The following is a 17,645-nucleotide window of genomic DNA, read 5'->3' as shown; positions in this document are numbered from 1 at the left end:
CTCGTCCGTCTCCTATCTCCACACCAAAACGAATACAAGTTGTGTTGCTGGGCGAGGAGGGGGCCCCGACGCATAGCCGATATCGATAACGTTACCTAGGCAGGCCAGCCAGCCGTCTTCAGTCAACAAAAGGTAAGATTATCAAAGTCCCGTAATCACCCGGAAAAATCGCAAGCCTAGCAACGCATATATGTAAACATATCATCTCAGCAAGATTGCCGTGGAATGCATCCGTGAACGTGTGACGAGTCATGTGTTGCCAAGGCCCCACGTTCGATCTCATAACCGACTGAGAAGTCGGCTTCTTCCAAAATTCAGGCTTCGGCCAGCATGTCCGAACCGGCACGAAAACGCGCAAGATTGGCATGCGTGACCTGTAATGCGCGACGGGTCAAATGCGATGTTACCGACCGACAGCCTTGTAGTAACTGTATAGCCGGCAATGTCCAATGCGAGACGCGCGAATCGAGGCGAGGGAAACACGTGAGGAAGCCGCGGGCAGAGACGGAAGTGCGCACCCAAACGTAAGTTGATGGGATCTTGACGCGCTTTCCAGGATGAGAATGACTGAACCATGACCAGATCGCCCATTGCGCCTGTTTCAAGCCCGCAGCGACACGATGACGAGGTCGCCGCGTCGCACGTGCTAGCCTCCCTATCGTCAAACTTCCACAGCCCTCTCAACACTCAAGCCCCGGTCACTGGAAGTCCTTACCAACTCGGCACGCCAGCAGTTTCATCGGAACATCAAAGCAACACATCTGGGGTAGAGAATGCCCAACACGAAGATGCTGTATTTCTTGGTGAATCCAGCTCATTGCGTTATGTGACGGGTGAGCCATCTGCGGCAGCCGCGGAGCGCCGGCAGTCATGCTTTCGTCATGCTATCCCGAGGGCCGTAAGAGCAGAAGCCCTCGTTCCTGAGTGGGAAACAGAGAGACGCGTCGCCAGAAAGATAGCGCTGCAAGCAGAAGGTGCTTTCACATTTCCTCCTACCGAAGTCCGAGGTGAGCTCCTGGAGGCTTACTTCAAGTGGTTTCACCCACACTTCGCAATCCTCGACGAAGAGGACTTCTGGGCATCTTACTATGGATTTGAATTTTCAGGCCTACTCCTACAAGCCATGATGTTCATTGGCGTCATACACTGTGAAGAGTCAACGCTCAACAATCTTGGATGGGGCAACCGTCATCGTGCGAAATGGCTCTTTTATATTAGAGCCAAAGATATCTACGACGCCACTGTCGAGACCAACAAGGTCATAGTCATACAGGCTCTGTTTTTGATGAGCTTCTGGCGAGCGGGCCCGTTGCTGGAGAAGGACGCTCGTCATTGGCTTGGGACAGCCATCAGTCTCTCCCAGACCAGGGCACTGCATCGATCCGGTGGGGACACTGAAGAAAAGCTCACCCGACTTAAGAGACGTCTCTGGTGGGCCATTTACGTCCGCGAGAGACAATGCGCAACAGCTCTAGGATTACCATGCCGAATACGCGACAAAGATTGTGACATCGAGCCCTTATCACTCGCTGATTTTACGTCCGCCTTCAAGCCCTCAACTTCATCCGATGACCGGAATTGCTATACTACCTACGCCATAAGCATGCTACAATTAGCCGTCTTTCTAGGCAGGGTAGTTGACGCGGGGTACCTGCCAAATCGTACGCTCATACCCGAAGATAGATCGCGGATCCGCGACGACTTGTACAAGTGGAGGAAGGACCTTCCAACTCCCATGCAAATGTACACTGATAATGGCGATGCTCCCAACTTCCAGGCCTGTATGTTACATCTCGCGTATAACAACCTGCTCATACTGCTCGACCGCACCAGTTTCATCTTGGATGAAACCGGCAATACCGTAACGGACGGCAACGTTGCGCTACAGGCCGCGGCGCGTAACGCGCGCATAGTCGAAGACATGCTTCCATATGGGAACATAGGGCACGCTCAGATGCACGTAATCACCAACCTCTTCAATACGCTCTGCATCCATGTTGTAAACTTCAGGCGCTCAGTTGGCATTCACAGAACGCTCGCGGAGCACCGGGCAAAGGTCTGTCTGCTGGGTCTTCAGGAGCTTCAAAAGACGTGGGAAGTGACGAACTGGGTGTTACAGCTATTTTTCCAGTATCTCGATAGAGAAACTGCTTCGAGGTTGGCAGTGGAAGCAGATGATGGGAACGCTAGTCAGCAACCAGACGGACAAGCTTCAACCAGTACTACAGCGCAGCAACCATCCCAGCATCCCGCTACGGATAGCATCGTGCCTCGTCATACGCAACAATCTGGAGATCTTACACCATCTTCGAACAGTCCAAAGCCCTGGTTGTGGACTTTGGATAAAGCCGACCAGTATCTTTTCGAACAGATCGAGAACGACTTTGCGTTCGGCGAAGGTGGATTACAGCAGTGGGGTCCAGAGGATGTATTGAACGATTCCGTCTACAGTTGAGTGTGCGTTGTTGAGATTTGGTGGCCATGATGATTGTGGAGGTGATACTGGGTGTTGTTTGTATACCGGTACAAACCCTTGATCCAAGAGAACCGGGAATATCGCAGTAGATGTTGGGCACGATCTAAGCATGATCGTCGATTCCAAACTCCGCAGGGGCATAACAGCATTATCCTCGAATGCATCAATCGTCGATATGTTAGCGGAGTTTATATTTGGGAAAGGGACGCGTGGCGTGCCCGCTCGGCGCGATGCGCGGGGACTTTCATGGGACAGAGCCAGGTACCGAAGCCGATCCGAAATTCTTGGGTAGTGTCTCTGCCAATCTCCTTAGACGCTATAACGAACCGGCATTTCCCAAGTAAAACCTCCTATGTGTGTCTTTGGTGCATCCGTGACTTTTGCGTGTACGTTATGGTTACGTTTGTCTTTGATGCAACCTTGACATTTGCAAATACGTCATATATAGACAAATTCATCATAAGTAACGCATTAGTGATTTTAATCTCGAATGAATGCGAGGGAGCAAATGTCACATCAACTTCGAATATGCAGTGACTGCTAAGCCAAAACGAATCCATACCAACCAGACCATCTATATCCTGCCGACTGCAAAACTTTCTCACACCTCACAAGCCTCCACTTTAAACATCCCTTCCACAACCTTACAATCCCTACCGTACAGCTCAACCGCATCCCTCACCGCCTCTTCTACTGTCATATCCTCCACCCCCACAGTCTCATTTTCAACTAACTGAGTGAAATTATTCGCCCTTAGAGGCTCGTAGAACTGGTTACTAATATTCAACCCCTTGAGCGCATTACCCCTCTGCCCTCCTGCTATCACTTTCTCCTCCTTCTCCCTTTCCAGAATGATCATAGCGTTCTGATTGATTTTTGCAACGTCAATGTGTTCGACTGTGAATTTGGTGTCCAGTACAGATTCGATGGCATGGAGAAGGGCGTTTTGCGTTGGTTTGGTTTCTGCGTTGATAAAAGGGTAGATGTAAATTGGTCGGTTCCGGATGGGCTGGGGGTTGCGTAGCATATTCGCTGCTGCCAGAGCGATGGTGGGGAGGGGTGTCCAATATAGAGGATTATTGCCTGTACCGTAGATGCGTGCTTCTTTGGTGGGTATGGAGAAGCCAGCCGGACCCTTTGTCAGCCCTGATAGTAAGTTAGACGGATTCAATGTGATCACAGGGAAGAAGGTTGGTACTGACACATATCAAAGAACGGCCCGCCGTTCAAACTCGTCCATGCGATTTTACCCGCCTTACCGACCTCTTCCAGATACTCTCTGATTCTGTACTTTGCTCCAGCGAAACTTTCAGGCAGACTTTTGAAGCGCTCGCTCGTGACATGGCCTACGAATTCGTTTGCGAAGAAGAACTTGACGTCTGCGGCGATTGCGGCATCGATTATTATTTTCGAGGGCTCGTATTGCGTTGCTCCGCCAGTGATGCAGTTAACGATAGCGTCTTGGCCGTGGAATGCATGTTTGAGAGATTCAAGGGAGCTGTAGTCAACTGTTTTGTGTGTGATTGAGGTGTTTGGGGGTGCCGTGTAAGTTGATGTTTGACGTGTGATGGCCGTGATGGAGAAGCGAGGGGAGTATTTGAGGAGTTCTGTGATGATAGCCTTGCCCACGTTTCCCCCAGGCTATATTTGTTAGCATGGGGTTGCGTTCTACGTTATAGTTCGCAGAATAGTTAGTGCAGGGATCAAACGCACTCCGAGAATAGCAATGTTCTTGAGCTCCATAGTGACTGGTCAACTTTAAGGCTTTTTGTATTTGTGTGTTTGCTGTGTTATTTTGATGAAGCACAATGCACCTCTAAGGGCAATTGGAGCCTTTATATCTGCTGCAGCTGAAGTGCTCGCCAGCATAGCATCCTACCGAAAGTGTAACTGCTTACACATATTGCCATCCTTCAGATCCTACTCAAGGATAAGGGGTTAGGCTGAAGTAGGCATACATGCCTGCGTTGTTGCGTTGTTGCCTAAGATCATGTGATCGTGTTCGTCTGGAGTTTAGTCAGCTCCGCGGGATTGAAAGGCACCCCGCCAAGAGTGCGCCTGTCTTGTTTGGTGGGTGATGGTACAATGAGGATTAGCGCTTACACGTGCCATGTCGGCGTCTGACCTTTGGCGTCGCCACTAATATCAGATGCCGACCGAGCAAATCAACTTTTGTACAAATAAAGCTTGAAGCATCTGACTGCGTCGCAAAGCGCTCTGGTGATCAGAGAGATTTCATTAGATGTTACTGCAAAGTCTCACTATCATGCATGCGATGTGACTACAAATTCAGGATATATATGTAACGTCCGACGCAGTGTGATGTCAAAGCGAAGATGGCGGGGCAGCGGAGGGGCATGCTGGGTTGCATCATCGCGATATCGCAATGTTTGTCGCAACACAACTGAGCACCGTAAGAGACAGACAGTATGCTCTCTATTGGTCAATGCAGATTTATCCAGCTCGGTCCGAGATGAACCGGTCCCAAGAGCTCCGTTGGTGGGAGGACAGCGTGTAAACTGGGCCAAATGCCGCTTCGCTGGAGATAACATTACCCGGCAACTCCTCCACCTTCTCCCCTCTATTCTACCAGACTCAAACGATTAACTGTGACTTCTCACTGTTATATTCAAATATTCGCCATGTCCCAACGAGCAGCTCTCCTCATCGGCACGCTGTCACACGCGCAGAAAGAATGGGAGCAGGTCTCACAGATCGCATCCAAGCTTCACACTTATCCCGATGGCAACCGAGACGACTTCATCTCAAAATGCAAGAGCGGCGAATTCGATGGTGTATATGCGCTGTACCGAAGTAACGACTCAAACCCAATTACAGGAGATTTCAACGCAGAACTGTTGGAGGTTTTGCCCAAGAGCTTAAAGTACATCTGCCACAATGGCGCCGGCTACAACAACATCGACGTCGCAGCATGCACAAAGAGGGGCATTTCAGTATCGAGTACACCAATAGCAGTCAACGACGCGACTGCGGATGTCGCGATCTGGCTCATGCTCGGTGCGCTCCGCAACATCAAGCAATCCTTCATGGCAGTCAACAGCGGTCAGTCCCTCTCAAACCTCAAAACGCAACGGTGCATCAACTGACACATGCGCAGGCAAATGGCGCGGTAACTTCTCTCTCGGTCACGACCCAAAGAACAAGACGCTCGGAATCCTCGGCATGGGCGGTATCGGTTCGGCAGTTGCGCATCGCGCAAAGGCATTCGGCATGAAGATACAATACCACAACCGTCACCAGCTGCCCGGTAGCGAGGAGCACGGCGCCAAGTACGTAAGCTTCGACGAGCTACTCAGGACATCAGATGTTCTTAGCTTGAACTTGGCACTCAACCCTTCTACCAAACACATCATCGGCAAGGAGCAATTCGCCGCGATGAAGGACGGCGTAGTCATTGTAAACACAGCGCGAGGCGCATTGATCGACGAGGCAGCCCTGGTAGACGCGCTCAAGAGCGGCAAGGTCTGGACTGTCGGATTAGACGTATTCGAGGAAGAACCCAAGATCCACCCTGGGCTTCTAGAATGCGAAAACGCTGTATTGCTTCCCCATGTCGGAACAGGGACATACGAGACACAGGTGAGTTTTTCTCCTCGATATTTAGATGGCTGGGACCCTGGCTAACGAACCCTTCTTTTCTTAGCGCGACATGGAGATACTGGTCATAGACAACCTGAAGTCGGCTATACAGACCGATAAGTTGTTGACGCAGGTACCCGAGCAAAAGAAGGACAAGGCGAATATATGATAGGTTGCGTAGACGATTGGTTGCGGACATGGGGGCTCTGGTAGTTAGTTTCCACGTCCAAGTCATGGGTAGAGGGATGAATAGACTCGATATGCCTCCAAATACCGTAGGGTCCTATTATCGCATGTGAAATAACAAACATCGCAGCCCACTCCAGCTTCGGCATCTGTAAATGCAATAATCCGGCCAATAAGAACATCTTCACATCTGCGACGATCTAACTTTCGTCGCGGAGATGAAAGATCTAGGGTCGGTCTTTGGCAGCATGTGGAGAAGCAAAGGCCTTTGCCAGCTGAAGTTTAGCACATATCGGCCTTTGAGACTTTTCAGCTGTCGCGCGCAAGTGCCAGAATTGCCGGTAAAGCGTTTATGCTCACATGCACAATTTAAGCGTCGCCCATGTGGCAGGGGGAGTGGAAGCTACACGCCACCATGCTAAACAAGCCTTTACACCCGAACAACCGATAGCCTCAACATTCAGATGCCGCGTTCACAGCACTGCACAGCTCAACGCCAGCGATACCTCTCCACCCCATCTTATCGCATCCAGTCCAGTCTCTCACAGCCCACACGTGAGAACAACTAGCCCTCGGCATTTGAATTGGTGGAACAACAAATCCCACCCATCACACTTTCGCGCGCCTGACCCACTTGCAAGATGTGGAGTCCCCACAAACCCCATATATCCCCACGTCATAAGAAAATCCAAGCTTTCATCGCAAGCGCAGCAGCGCACACTTTACCGGCCGACAAGCCCCCGGGTTCTGTTATCGGAGTTTGACGTGACATGACAGGGCCCTGGCGACGCTTGCTGCAGTTGCTGAATCGATATAGGTATATATAGTCGGGAAGCTGGCCCGATTCTTCTACATGTAAAAGAGATCGGGCCTGTTCGTCGTGTTTTTGAGCGTCGCCTTGTTTTATTTGCAATTTTTTTCTCTCTCTTCGGTTCTTGTGACTTGCAAGGGAGATAGGTATCTCTCTCACACACCGCAACAATGGCCAAGCTCAACATGGCCGAAGTTTGGGCCGACATCAAGACGTATCGTAGGGCTTACTTGCTTACCGCCGTGGCCTCGTTTGGCGGTATGCTGTTTGGTTGGGACACTGGGCTCATTGGCGGTACGTACTACTTGCTAACTATTTTCCCCATCATCACCCGACCATACACTATTCGTAACAATGCCGACCAAGCTAACCGCATTCAGGTGTCCTCACAATGGACGCGTTCCAGCATTCGTTCAATCTCGACAAGAATAGCCCTCACTTTGCCAATCTCCAGGGTAACATTGTGTCTGTGTTACAGGCCGGTTGCTTCTTTGGGGCGCTTGCTAGTTTCTACGTGTCTGACACTTTCGGACGCAAGTGGGCGCTTATTATTGCGGATATAATTTTTATCCTGGGGTCGCTGGTGCAGACGCTGAGTGGGATTGGGAATACGAATTTGGGCCAGCTTTATGCTGGGAGGGTTATTGGCGGGTTTGGGGTGGGGTTGATTTCGGCTGTTGTGCCAACGTATATTGGGGAGAATGCTCCGAGGGCGATTAGGGGACGTTGCATTGGGTGCATGGTAACTTCTTTCGTTAAGTGGGGGTTTTTATGGAAGAAAGCTAATTTGTGTAGCAACTCTTCAACGTCACTGGTATCTGTCTGTCATTTTTCGTCAACTACGGCATTGCGCTGGATATCAAGAGCCCCACCGACTCGACAAAATGGCGTGTGCCGTTCGCCCTCCAGATACTCCCTGGCGCTTTCTTGCTGGTTGGCATGCTCTTCATGAACGAGTCTCCCCGCTGGCTGGTCGAGAAGAACAGACTTACCGATGCTGCCAAAGCGCTCGCCCATGTCCGCGGCAAGAGCATAGAGGACCCAGAAGTCGTCGAGGAACTCGATGAAATCATTGCCGACTTCAACGGTCACGAGAAGATGCCTATGATTGCCCAACTCAAGTCTGCCTGCTCCAGCAAAAAGATGCTCTACCGATCCAGTTTTGTCGTAATTCTCATGTTTTGGCAACAGTGGACGGGCACGAATTCGTACGTTTCAAGTAGAAACTCGGCGACTGGCATTTTACTGACGTCTACCCCGTCTAGGATCAACTACTACGCCCCACAGATCTTCAAGCAGATCGGCCTTGCCGGCAGCACTTCTGGATTATTCGTACGTTTTCTCTGCATGTATAAAATTCATGCAAGACATGTGCTGACCCGCCTAGGCGACCGGAGTATACGGGATTGTCAAGATCGTTGTAACGGCAATCGGGCTTATGGCTTTTACGGAGCAGCTCGGCCGAAAGTGGTCGTTACTCATCGGATCCATGGGCCAGGCTTTTGCCATGTACTATATTGGCATTAATCAGGCAGTCCATCCGCCCACGGGCGAGCTTGACGGCAACGCAATCTTTGCCATCATGTGCGTATACCTGTTTGTGGTCTTTTACTCATTCGGATGGGGGCCGATTCCGTTTGTGCTGGCATCCGAATGCAGTCCCAACCACGTACGCTCTCTGCTCATGGCAGCGTCGTTGATGACTCAGTGGCTTTTCAACTTTGTCATTGCAAAGATTACTCCCCTGATGCTGGACAATATTACGTACGGAACGTTTCTTTTGTTTGGGTCGTTGTGCATTGTCATGGGTATCTGGGCGGTGTTTTGCGTGCCGGAGACTAAAGGGGTGCGTCTGGAGTCGATTGGTGAACTGTTCGAGGGCAGCATCATCAAGGGGTGCATTCAGGACACGATTCCCAGCAAGTCACGGGCTCGGCAGCTCAGACACCACCACGCTACGGAGGCGGCCGATGGCGATGGCGATGCTAGCTCGATGAAAAGCGGTCATGGCAAGGCGAGGCGAGTTGAGCGGATCGAGGAGGTGTAGGGCAGCAGTGGGAGCGGCGAGCGGCGAGTGGAAAAAGCACACGAGTAGAGTGCTTACAGCGCGGGGCGGCGCATAGGGCGGGCTAGCCATGCACGTATAGGGACGTGAGAAATGCAATGCCGAAGTTCAACTTGACCGCTCCGTGTGCATCACGTTTCTTAAAGCCAATGGACGGCCAAGAGGCAAAGGTAGCAGTGCATCAGGATCTGTACGACGTGTTCGTACAGCGAAGATCGCGAGCGGAACTGGTCATTTAATCGGGCCGGACGACAGGGTATTTTGCACCGGACGAGTCACGAGGACCTTGAGACTGCCCTACGGTGAGGTTGGGTAGCACAGGGCTATCCTGCCCTAAGCGGGGTCAGAGAGGCCAGTGTCAGTTGGGCAGCGGATGGACAGTTAGTCTGTTACAGCTTAGACAGGCCGTACCAGTAGACGCAGTACCAAGTACGACAAGCAGCTAGCCGGGGGCGGGGCGGCGTTTGCGACGTTACTGACAGCACCGGCAGGCAGGGGGATAGATGCCGCGCGACGAGTACCCGGCGTTGATGCCAGGTTGATGTAAGATTGACTTGTAGCTGCAGCAGCGCAATCCCAGAGTGAAGCGTCTCAGGAAAAAAAAGACGGTACAGGTAGTTAGTGTGCGGACCCTGTTTTGGAGTGGGCGCAGGTGCTGCAGTGAAATGCGCCTGCAGGGTTGTGCGGGCCCAAGCGAGCGATGACATAGTGCAATCTGCCCTCCGTCGACGTAACAAGCCTCAACCAGGTGGGCGGAGTGCGCATCTTCCTCTGCATCCGATACTTCTCACAGCTGCGTCTGCTTGATTATCCTTACAGCGTCTTTTGTGCTCCAACCCCGTGCTGCCAGCGCAAACAGGCCACCCCGCAACTCCGTCTATCAATACTCTCGCTCGTCAGGTGCTTCTGCGGCACTTTGGTCCCCTCCGCCTCATTCGTTGCCTCGTTGTATCCACTGCGCAGCCGTGTCTCCTGGGCAGACCCTAGGAGCGCATGCAATTATCACGTTGAATTTGCTGTATCCTCACCCCCGCCCCCTGTAGTGCCTAGCCTTCACCATTCGTTCCAGGGAACTTGGGCGCCTTCTACAACCATCGGGCAACCTGTTCGCGCTCAGCTAGCCGCAGTGCCAGCTCGTCTGTGCCCACCGGCGCTGCTCCGCCAAAAACGTTCATATGTACGTCCATCTGCGACTTTGCTGCTCGCCAGACCTAATCCTTAATTCTCTCGAGTTCGTGCCTTTGGTTGTAGACGCCCCTGACTCAAACACTGTGCTGATATCATGTTGGGCAGCGTTCTCATCCCCCCTAAGCCCGCGGGCCTAAGGAGGAATACTACTTATACGCCCACTGCGGCGCCGCCCCTTCCCCCGCGCCCAAACTCCTTCACGACCACGCCTGCCGCCAAAACTGCTGTTCTGCAGAAGACCCAAGGTGTCCAGGTCAAGACCGTCACCCTGTCCGGTGCTACCATGGACTCGCGATACACCCGCCCCTCGTCACCGCGGGCACGGTACGCCAACCCCGCCAGATCGTCGACAGGCACCTTTGCAGACCCCTACTATGATGCTTCCTACTATGGCCGCCCCAGTTCGCCGCGCTCCAGTCTTAACCACCTCGGCACAACCGCCCATCACTCGCCGTCGTCGTCTTACTACATGCCCACCACAGCCGCCTCCTCGCGCGCAGCAAGCAGCCTCAAGTATGACTCGTCATACACCACAGCAGCACGCCCCCGCCGCAACACCGGTGACATTACGAGGCCCAACGTGAGCACCAGCGCCCTCCCCCAGACGTCGCTGCCACACCGATCCGCCGCCCCGTACTCGCCGCACACTCATACCCACACCCACACCCACGCCGAGCGCCCACGCAGCCCGCTAGCACCGACCTATGGCAAGTTGGACAACACATACATCACCCCAAACATTTCTCGGACCCATAAAAAGGTCTACAGCGTGGACGATGCAAGCCACTTGACCAAACTTGTGGCTGAGGTTGACCCTGCGCGCCATCGGGAACATGCAGACCGCGGTTACACTGTCACGAGCGGCGGCCGCAGCTACCACGACACAAAGCCGAAGCCGCGCATCTCCGATGTCAGTAACGAGGGCTATTCTTACACCGATCCTGCGAGCATGTACCGTGACACTGAGCCAGCCTGGCGGAGACCACGTGCTGGTAGTCTGGAACGAAGCGCGCGTCCTTCTAGTATGATTGCGGACCGCCAGGCCAGGACCTCTACCCGCGAATCCGGTCCTCCTCCGTCGACTCGTGGGTTTGACAAGATCAACGGTGTTCCCCGGTCACATGGCAGGTCGAGCTCCATCGAGCGAGCACGCGACGTTCCCAAGTACGACCTTTACTCTTCAGACCCCGGCATCGGACGGTCCTCTTCCACTCGCGGTCACACACAGGCTGCGACGGTTCACCAGGAGCCTCGTCGAGACACATACCGGGACGAGTACACACGCCGAGACCGAGACGTTGAAAACAAGAGGCACAGCACTGCTTTCGAAGACCGCGATGTCACTTCACGAGGGTTTGGCATAGCGCCCGGTCTCGGAGCCTCCACCCTCGCCCATGATCACCACGCCCTGGACCGACAGCCACTCTACCCCGCCGCAGAGCCTGCTCGAGCCAGACCCCAGGAAACCAGCCAGTATTATCAACCCGAGCGTGCTGAAGTACGCATGCCCGACCCCCGTCCTGTCCGTGAACGCGATGTTGTACCATCTCAAGACTACGACAGGCGGACTCGTGAGCGCGAGAATGGCCGACATGAGCCCAACGGGTTCCTTCCTACTGCTGCCGGCGCAGCAACGGGTGTTGCAGCGACTCTGGCAGCCGCCAACTACCTCAAAAACCGTGACAAGGAGCGAAACAGCGACCGCGAGCGGAACAGTGACCGGGACTCCTCGGCCGAACGAGAGCGAGAACGCCGAAAGGCACAAGATGAACGTGACAGGCAGGATCGCCCTGATGAGCGCCGCGAGAGAAAACCCGAGGGCCGTCGCAACTCCATCGCGCCAGCCCCACCGCCACCTGTCGCACCACCTGTGGCTCCTGCTGCGATTGCTGCTCCCGATTACCCACCCATTCTAGAACCAGAACGTAAGCATCGCGACCGACGATACGAAGAGGAAGAGAGGGAGCGATCCTCGCGCAAGCCCCCGCCACCATTGTCCGAAGGCAGTGGCGATGAACGACCACGGCATTACGTTGATCGGGATACTGAACGTCGGAGAGACGTCGCGCCAAAAGAGGCGGCCTTGGACCCTGATGAGGAATACCGTCGACGCATTCAGCAGGAAGCCGAGCGAGCTAGCCGCAGCACTCGCGATCGAGAAAGCGATTCGGAGCGTGAGAAGGATCGTAGGCGCCGCAAGGACGAGCGCTCCAGATCCCGGGGCCCTGAAGAACGCTCACGTGCATCTCCGCCCAGGGATGCGCCCAGCTCCAGGTACGACGAGCGTTCTTCGTCCGTACATGACGGCGGCATGGTTCAAGAGCCAGAGTCTCTCGATAGGTCGACAGAATCTGCTGGGAAGAGCGTACAGATTGTAGAGCCCCCTAAGGAACCGGTTGCACCTGTCAAGGGTATCCTTCGCAAGCCGACCGAAAAGTTTCCAGAGGACCCCGAGCCCATCCGCGAAGGCGTTGCACCCCACAAGGATGCGCTCAAAGGAAAGGATATCCCTGTCGGCGCTCGCTGGACCAGGATTGACCGTCGCCTGGTCAACCCCGAAGCTCTAGAGCAGGCCAAGGAGCGCTTCGAAGAGCGCATGGACTGCGTAATTGTGCTCCGTGTTTTGACCAAGGAAGAGATCCAGAAGCTCGCCGATCGTACCAAGAAGATCCGCGAGAGCAGAGGTCAGTTATTTGATTAGTTTGATCAAGTGATTAATGCTCACATTCATGCAGAGGAAGACTATGAGCACGAGCGTCGCGACCGAGGTGACCGTGACAAGCGCAGCCACAGGTCCAGGGATGACAGAGATGATGAGGACCGGGACCGTCGACGCCGCTACGACGATGAGAGCGACTACGACGACCGCGAACGTGACCGACCCAAAAAGCTCGAGATTGAGGCCGCAAGGTGATTACTGTAATGTGTCTTACACATGGCAGGACACCTAGTAGTTATCATAGTTGGATTTCTCAGCATTCGCTTACGTCTCATCAAAAAGTAGAGGGTCGCAGTTTCGGGAAGAGTACCGCGAGTCGAGAAAGAAGAAAAGTCGAGATACATCACCGTGCGAACAGCGCACATCAAAACGGAAACGCCTATCCAGGCATGAGGTGGACGGTACAGTTCAAGATCGCTCTTGGTCGGACCGCAAGCGTAGTTGTAGTACTCCAGCGCACAGATTTCTCCCATGTGGCTCTTCGGCGCAAGATCTTGTTTGGGGCGACCGTAGAAAGAAAAGTCGCATCAGCAGGGTACTGGATTGGCTATGAAAGTACAGGGCGATGACAATCTTGGGTACGGCGGCGTCTTAGGGGTAGAGGTTTGATTTTCGATTAGATCACGATCGAATGCGAGGGAGGCATCATTGTACATTATTCAGGACCTTTGTTGAAATCAAAACATTCTTATACCACCATCTGCCGTTCATTCATTAGAAGCTAGTATGCATGTAATGGCCTTTTGGGTCTGAGCAGTCTCCGGTTTTCTGATACCCACAATCTATCTACTTTTTGGAAGGATTAGGGCTGATTGTGTCATCTGGGAACTTGCGGAAGATGTCGGCAATATGGTCAATAGGCGCAGCCAGCAAACCCATGGGACCTTCGAAGTACGGGTTCTAAAACTATCAGTTAGTACACAGACACACGAGCGAGTAGTGGTGCAATCAACATACCTCACCAGCACTAGGATGCGCCCTACTCGGCACAAACATCTTGGTCCTCTCAAACCTCTTCGCCAACCCCTCACTCTCCCCCTCATTCTTCCTCAGCGCCTCCTCCAACAACGGCAAATCCTCCCTCTCCTCCTCCTCAATATGCTTCTTCAGCACGCTCCACAAGTTCTCCAGCTTGGGAATATACGTCGAACTACTCGCATCTGTATTTTGGAAGTCTTTCAGCAGCTCCTTGACCTCGTGGTGCTGCGCGCGGTCGGCATCAGCATGCTGTTTTCCCGCGGCGCCCAGGTAATTTTCCATGGCTGGGTAGACGAGGAGTTCCTCGGCGACGGAGTGGCGGGCGAGCTCCCAGGTGAATAGGTTGCCGTACCGGGTTTGGTGGTCGATGTCGGTGGGGTGATCGACTATTTCGCGGTAGGAGGTTTCAAGGACGCGGTGGTCGTGGGTTATGGCTGAGGTGATGGTGGTGAAGAGGGCGGCGTGGGGGCGAGGCATGATGGAAATGAGACGAGTGGTCAGGGGGCGTGAGGCTGCGAGGGTAAAGGTGCGGGAGGCGAACATTTAGAAGATTGTGGAGTTTGGTTTGATGTTGCTGATACTTGGTTTGGGATAGAAGAGAGAGATGGAAGTTGAGAAATATAGCTGGTGGTAAGGTGTTGTCTCATTCTGATTATCACGATACTACGTCACTTGTTCGCCAGACGGACGTTACAATACAGTAGGCGGCGTCTGGTCACTGCTTTGCTTGTTTCGAGCCTCAGCTGGTACCATCGTGTCGCACGACAAGCTCCCTGACGATTCCTTCCTCCATGATTGGACCGGTAGCAGCACCGTCATGTCAACGACGTGCCAGAACCTAAAGGTGGAGAGGTGGAGCACCGTGGTCAGTAAGTGGGGCTTCGAATCACGCCTATTGGCCCCCGTCACTTTACCATGACGCCCCAACATGCGAAAGTCAAGAAATGCCATCTGAGTGCCCCTCTCCACATGCATCTGCGCTACCCACGCACCATAAATACCCGCCACGAATGAGCGGTAGTGTATTAGTCTTATCGTGCAGACAAAGGTCTGGATCTGCAAGTCCCCCACCAACGCCGGCTCGAAAAAGGAAGTTGGCCTAGCTATACAGCCCATTCAGCACACCGATGCGACACTGCACTATACTCAAACCATCGAATCTTGCTGTCACTAGCCGTGCACGTGAAGTTGTGGCATGCAACCCCTCTTCCTACCTGTCTACGCGTCAGAAGTACATCACCCTGACAATATGCTAAACAGAATACCACTGCTCCGCGCGACATGTTTTCCGTTGACGCGATCATGGCGTATCGATCGCCAACTCTCCCGCTCCTGCAAACACAATGTATTCTTATACCCTTTCTCGTCCCACATGTTTCCAGCTTTTTTAAATGGAAGTATCCACATATTCACTCGACAAACTCACAGCAGCCATGTCGACGGGCGCAAACACCAACCAGAATGACCCCATGCAGCACCCCCTCGAGGCCATCTCGCAGGGCATCCAGAGCGTGAGTGGTGAGAAGAGGGCGCCTAGGCAAAGCCATATGGGGTCTGCTAATGAGGGGCCGGCGGATGTTATTGCAAAGGTTTCTGGGGCTGTTCAGGGGGGCATCAGGGAGGATGATGGGCCGTATTTTACTAACAATGAGGGGCATCCGTGGCCAGATACGTAAGTTGACTGTTGACTCGGGGAAGTGAGTGTGTGCTAATTAGGATTGTAGTGCTCATAGTAAGACGGTTGGTGGACTGCCTCTTGCGAGTGATGTCTGGTTGTTTCAGAAACAGCAGACGTTTAATCGGTCCAAGAATTTGGAGAGGATGGTACATCCGTGTGGGTCTGGGGCGTTTGGGTACTTTGAGTGTATGCAGAAGGTTGATCAGCTTACGGTATGTCGCCAACATGAGTAAAAATATCAGATCCTGGCTAATTGGACCAACAGAAAGCAAACTTCCTCTCCAGTGTCGGTGAAAAGACACCCGTCTTCGTCCGCTTCTCCACTGTAACAGTCGGCCGCGAATACCCAGACGAAGCCCGCAACCCTCGCGGCTTCGCCATCAAATTCTACACAGCCGAAGGAAACTACGACATCGTCGGTCTCAACTTCCCCGTCTTCTTCTGTCGCGACCCCATCCAAGGCCCCGACGTTATCCGCTCCCAAGCCCGCAACCCCAAGAACTTCCTCCCGGATTATGACGCCATCTTCGACCTGCTCGCCAATACCCCCGAGAGCAACCATGCAGGTCTCATGTTCTTCAGCGACCACGGCACACCGGTTGGCTGGCGTTTCAACCACGGTTATGGGTGCCACACGTTCAAGTGGGTGAATGCACAAGGCAAATTCGTCTACATCAAATACCACTTCATCGCCAAGCACGGCCAAAAGCAATTCACCCAAGAACAAGCCACACGCATGTGCGGCGAGGACCCAGATTTTTCTAAGCGTGACCTCTGGGAAACCATCGAGTCGGGCACCGAACCCCTCGAATGGACCGCCATGGTGCAAGTCATGGAGCCCCAGGATGCCGACCCGGAGAAACTCGGTTTCGACCCCTTTGACGTGACCAAAATCTGGCCCCGCGCTCAGTTCCCCATGCGAGAATTCGGCCGCTTGGTGCTGAACAAGAACCCGGAAAACTACCACCGCGATGTCGAACAAGCTGCCTTTTCCCCCGGTAGCATGGTCCCCGGTATCGAAGACTCCCCTGACCCACTCCTGCAGTTCAGAATGTTCTTCTACCGTGACGCACAATACCACCGCATCGGCGTAAATCTCCACCAAATACCCGTAAACTGCCCCTTTCTTTCGAAATCCTTCTCCCCGCTGCAGTTCGACGGGCCCATGCGCGTGGATGCGAACCATGCGGGGAACAAACAGTACACGCCCAACAGCTTCGCTCACAAATTCCGCCCTGATGTCGCCGAAGCGCCCTACCAAGTCTCCGACAATATCGTCAGTCGCAAAAGCCACTATTGGCACGAGGCTAAGCGCAACGAGTACGACCAACCGCGCGAACTGTGGAGCAGAGTTATGACGGAAGAACAGAGGCAAAACACCATCAAGAATACGTTTAATATGCTCAAGTTTGTGGGGTATGCGGATATCCAGAAGAAGTATCTTGCCCAGGTTTATAATATTGGGACAGATTATGCAAGGGGGATTTATGATTTGTTGGTGAGCCAGGAGGATGAGGCGAAGAGGCCGGGATTTGGCTTCGACGAGGTGGAGAAGTTGGCCGAAACGGCGCATGTGTGGTTCAAGGAGGAAAAGTTTAGACCAAGTGGTGGGGAGAGGTTGACGGGGTATGCGCCGACTGTGCCGGTTTATAATTAGGTTGTTTTCTTTGCTTGGGTAAGAGGTGGGTTTGGTGGAGGGTGGTTGATATCAGTGAAAAAATTGTAATTTGCGTGTCACAGCCAGCGAGAGCTGAACAAGCTATTCATTATCATGCTCTATAAACTTTTGTTCAATATGGTAATCTAGTGCCTAGCCGCAGAGCTCACCTGAGTTCCCAGCCGGGAATCTCAATCTCAGCAGTGTCTCATACGCACTTGAGGGAATGCTCGATTCAAGAAAAACACCACTTCTATACCTGCCCATGGTTACTATGGTGGCCCTCC

At 53.2% G+C, this 17,645-nt stretch overlaps 7 protein-coding genes across 7 annotated transcripts; 5 read left to right on the top strand and 2 right to left on the bottom strand.

Annotated features, from left to right (window-relative positions):
- Nucleotides 1-330: 330 nt before the first annotated feature.
- Nucleotides 331-2,455, top strand: PtrM4_026750 (cutinase transcription factor 1 alpha; the record flags this gene model as incomplete). The annotated part of the gene is made up of 2 exons (XM_001932392.1): nt 331-524; nt 583-2,455. The coding sequence occupies 2 exons, from the start codon at nt 331-333 to the stop codon at nt 2,453-2,455; spliced, it is 2,067 nt and encodes a 688-aa protein (XP_001932427.1).
- Nucleotides 2,456-3,077: 622 nt separating this feature from the next.
- Nucleotides 3,078-4,219, bottom strand: PtrM4_026740 (putative NADH-flavin reductase; the record flags this gene model as incomplete). Its single annotated transcript, XM_001932391.1, has 3 exons — nt 3,078-3,622; nt 3,679-4,117; nt 4,190-4,219. 3 exons carry the CDS (start codon nt 4,217-4,219, stop codon nt 3,078-3,080), a joined length of 1,014 nt encoding a protein of 337 aa, XP_001932426.1.
- An 899-nt stretch (nt 4,220-5,118) lies between these two features.
- PtrM4_026730 (LdhA, Lactate dehydrogenase and related dehydrogenase) lies at nt 5,119-6,245 on the top strand (the record flags this gene model as incomplete). Its single annotated transcript, XM_001932390.1, has 3 exons — nt 5,119-5,539; nt 5,595-6,076; nt 6,141-6,245. 3 exons carry the CDS (start codon nt 5,119-5,121, stop codon nt 6,243-6,245), a joined length of 1,008 nt encoding a protein of 335 aa, XP_001932425.1.
- Nucleotides 6,246-7,243: 998 nt separating this feature from the next.
- PtrM4_026720 (uncharacterized protein) lies at nt 7,244-8,600 on the top strand (the record flags this gene model as incomplete). Its single annotated transcript, XM_066103734.1, has 4 exons — nt 7,244-7,367; nt 7,454-7,815; nt 7,869-8,281; nt 8,339-8,600. The coding sequence occupies 4 exons, from the start codon at nt 7,244-7,246 to the stop codon at nt 8,598-8,600; spliced, it is 1,161 nt and encodes a 386-aa protein (XP_065965936.1).
- Nucleotides 8,601-12,637: 4,037 nt separating this feature from the next.
- On the top strand, nt 12,638-13,027 carry PtrM4_026710 (uncharacterized protein; the record flags this gene model as incomplete). The annotated part of the gene is made up of 1 exon (XM_066103733.1): nt 12,638-13,027. One exon carries the CDS (start codon nt 12,638-12,640, stop codon nt 13,025-13,027), a length of 390 nt encoding a protein of 129 aa, XP_065965935.1.
- An 804-nt stretch (nt 13,028-13,831) lies between these two features.
- PtrM4_026700 (HHE domain containing protein) lies at nt 13,832-14,500 on the bottom strand (the record flags this gene model as incomplete). The annotated part of the gene is made up of 2 exons (XM_001932387.1): nt 13,832-13,945; nt 14,003-14,500. 2 exons carry the CDS (start codon nt 14,498-14,500, stop codon nt 13,832-13,834), a joined length of 612 nt encoding a protein of 203 aa, XP_001932422.1.
- Nucleotides 14,501-15,456: 956 nt separating this feature from the next.
- PtrM4_026690 (KatE, Catalase) lies at nt 15,457-17,358 on the top strand (the record flags this gene model as incomplete). The annotated part of the gene is made up of 3 exons (XM_066103732.1): nt 15,457-15,695; nt 15,748-15,913; nt 15,967-17,358. The coding sequence occupies 3 exons, from the start codon at nt 15,457-15,459 to the stop codon at nt 17,356-17,358; spliced, it is 1,797 nt and encodes a 598-aa protein (XP_065965934.1).
- Nucleotides 17,359-17,645: the final 287 nt, after the last annotated feature.

The sequence above is a fragment of the Pyrenophora tritici-repentis genome, chromosome 1, assembly GCF_003171515.1.
Source record: "Pyrenophora tritici-repentis strain M4 chromosome 1, whole genome shotgun sequence".
NCBI lineage: Eukaryota > Fungi > Ascomycota > Dothideomycetes > Pleosporales > Pleosporaceae > Pyrenophora > Pyrenophora tritici-repentis.
The sequence above is the reverse complement of the archived record's forward strand: the minus strand, read 5'-3'. Positions and strand labels throughout refer to the sequence as shown.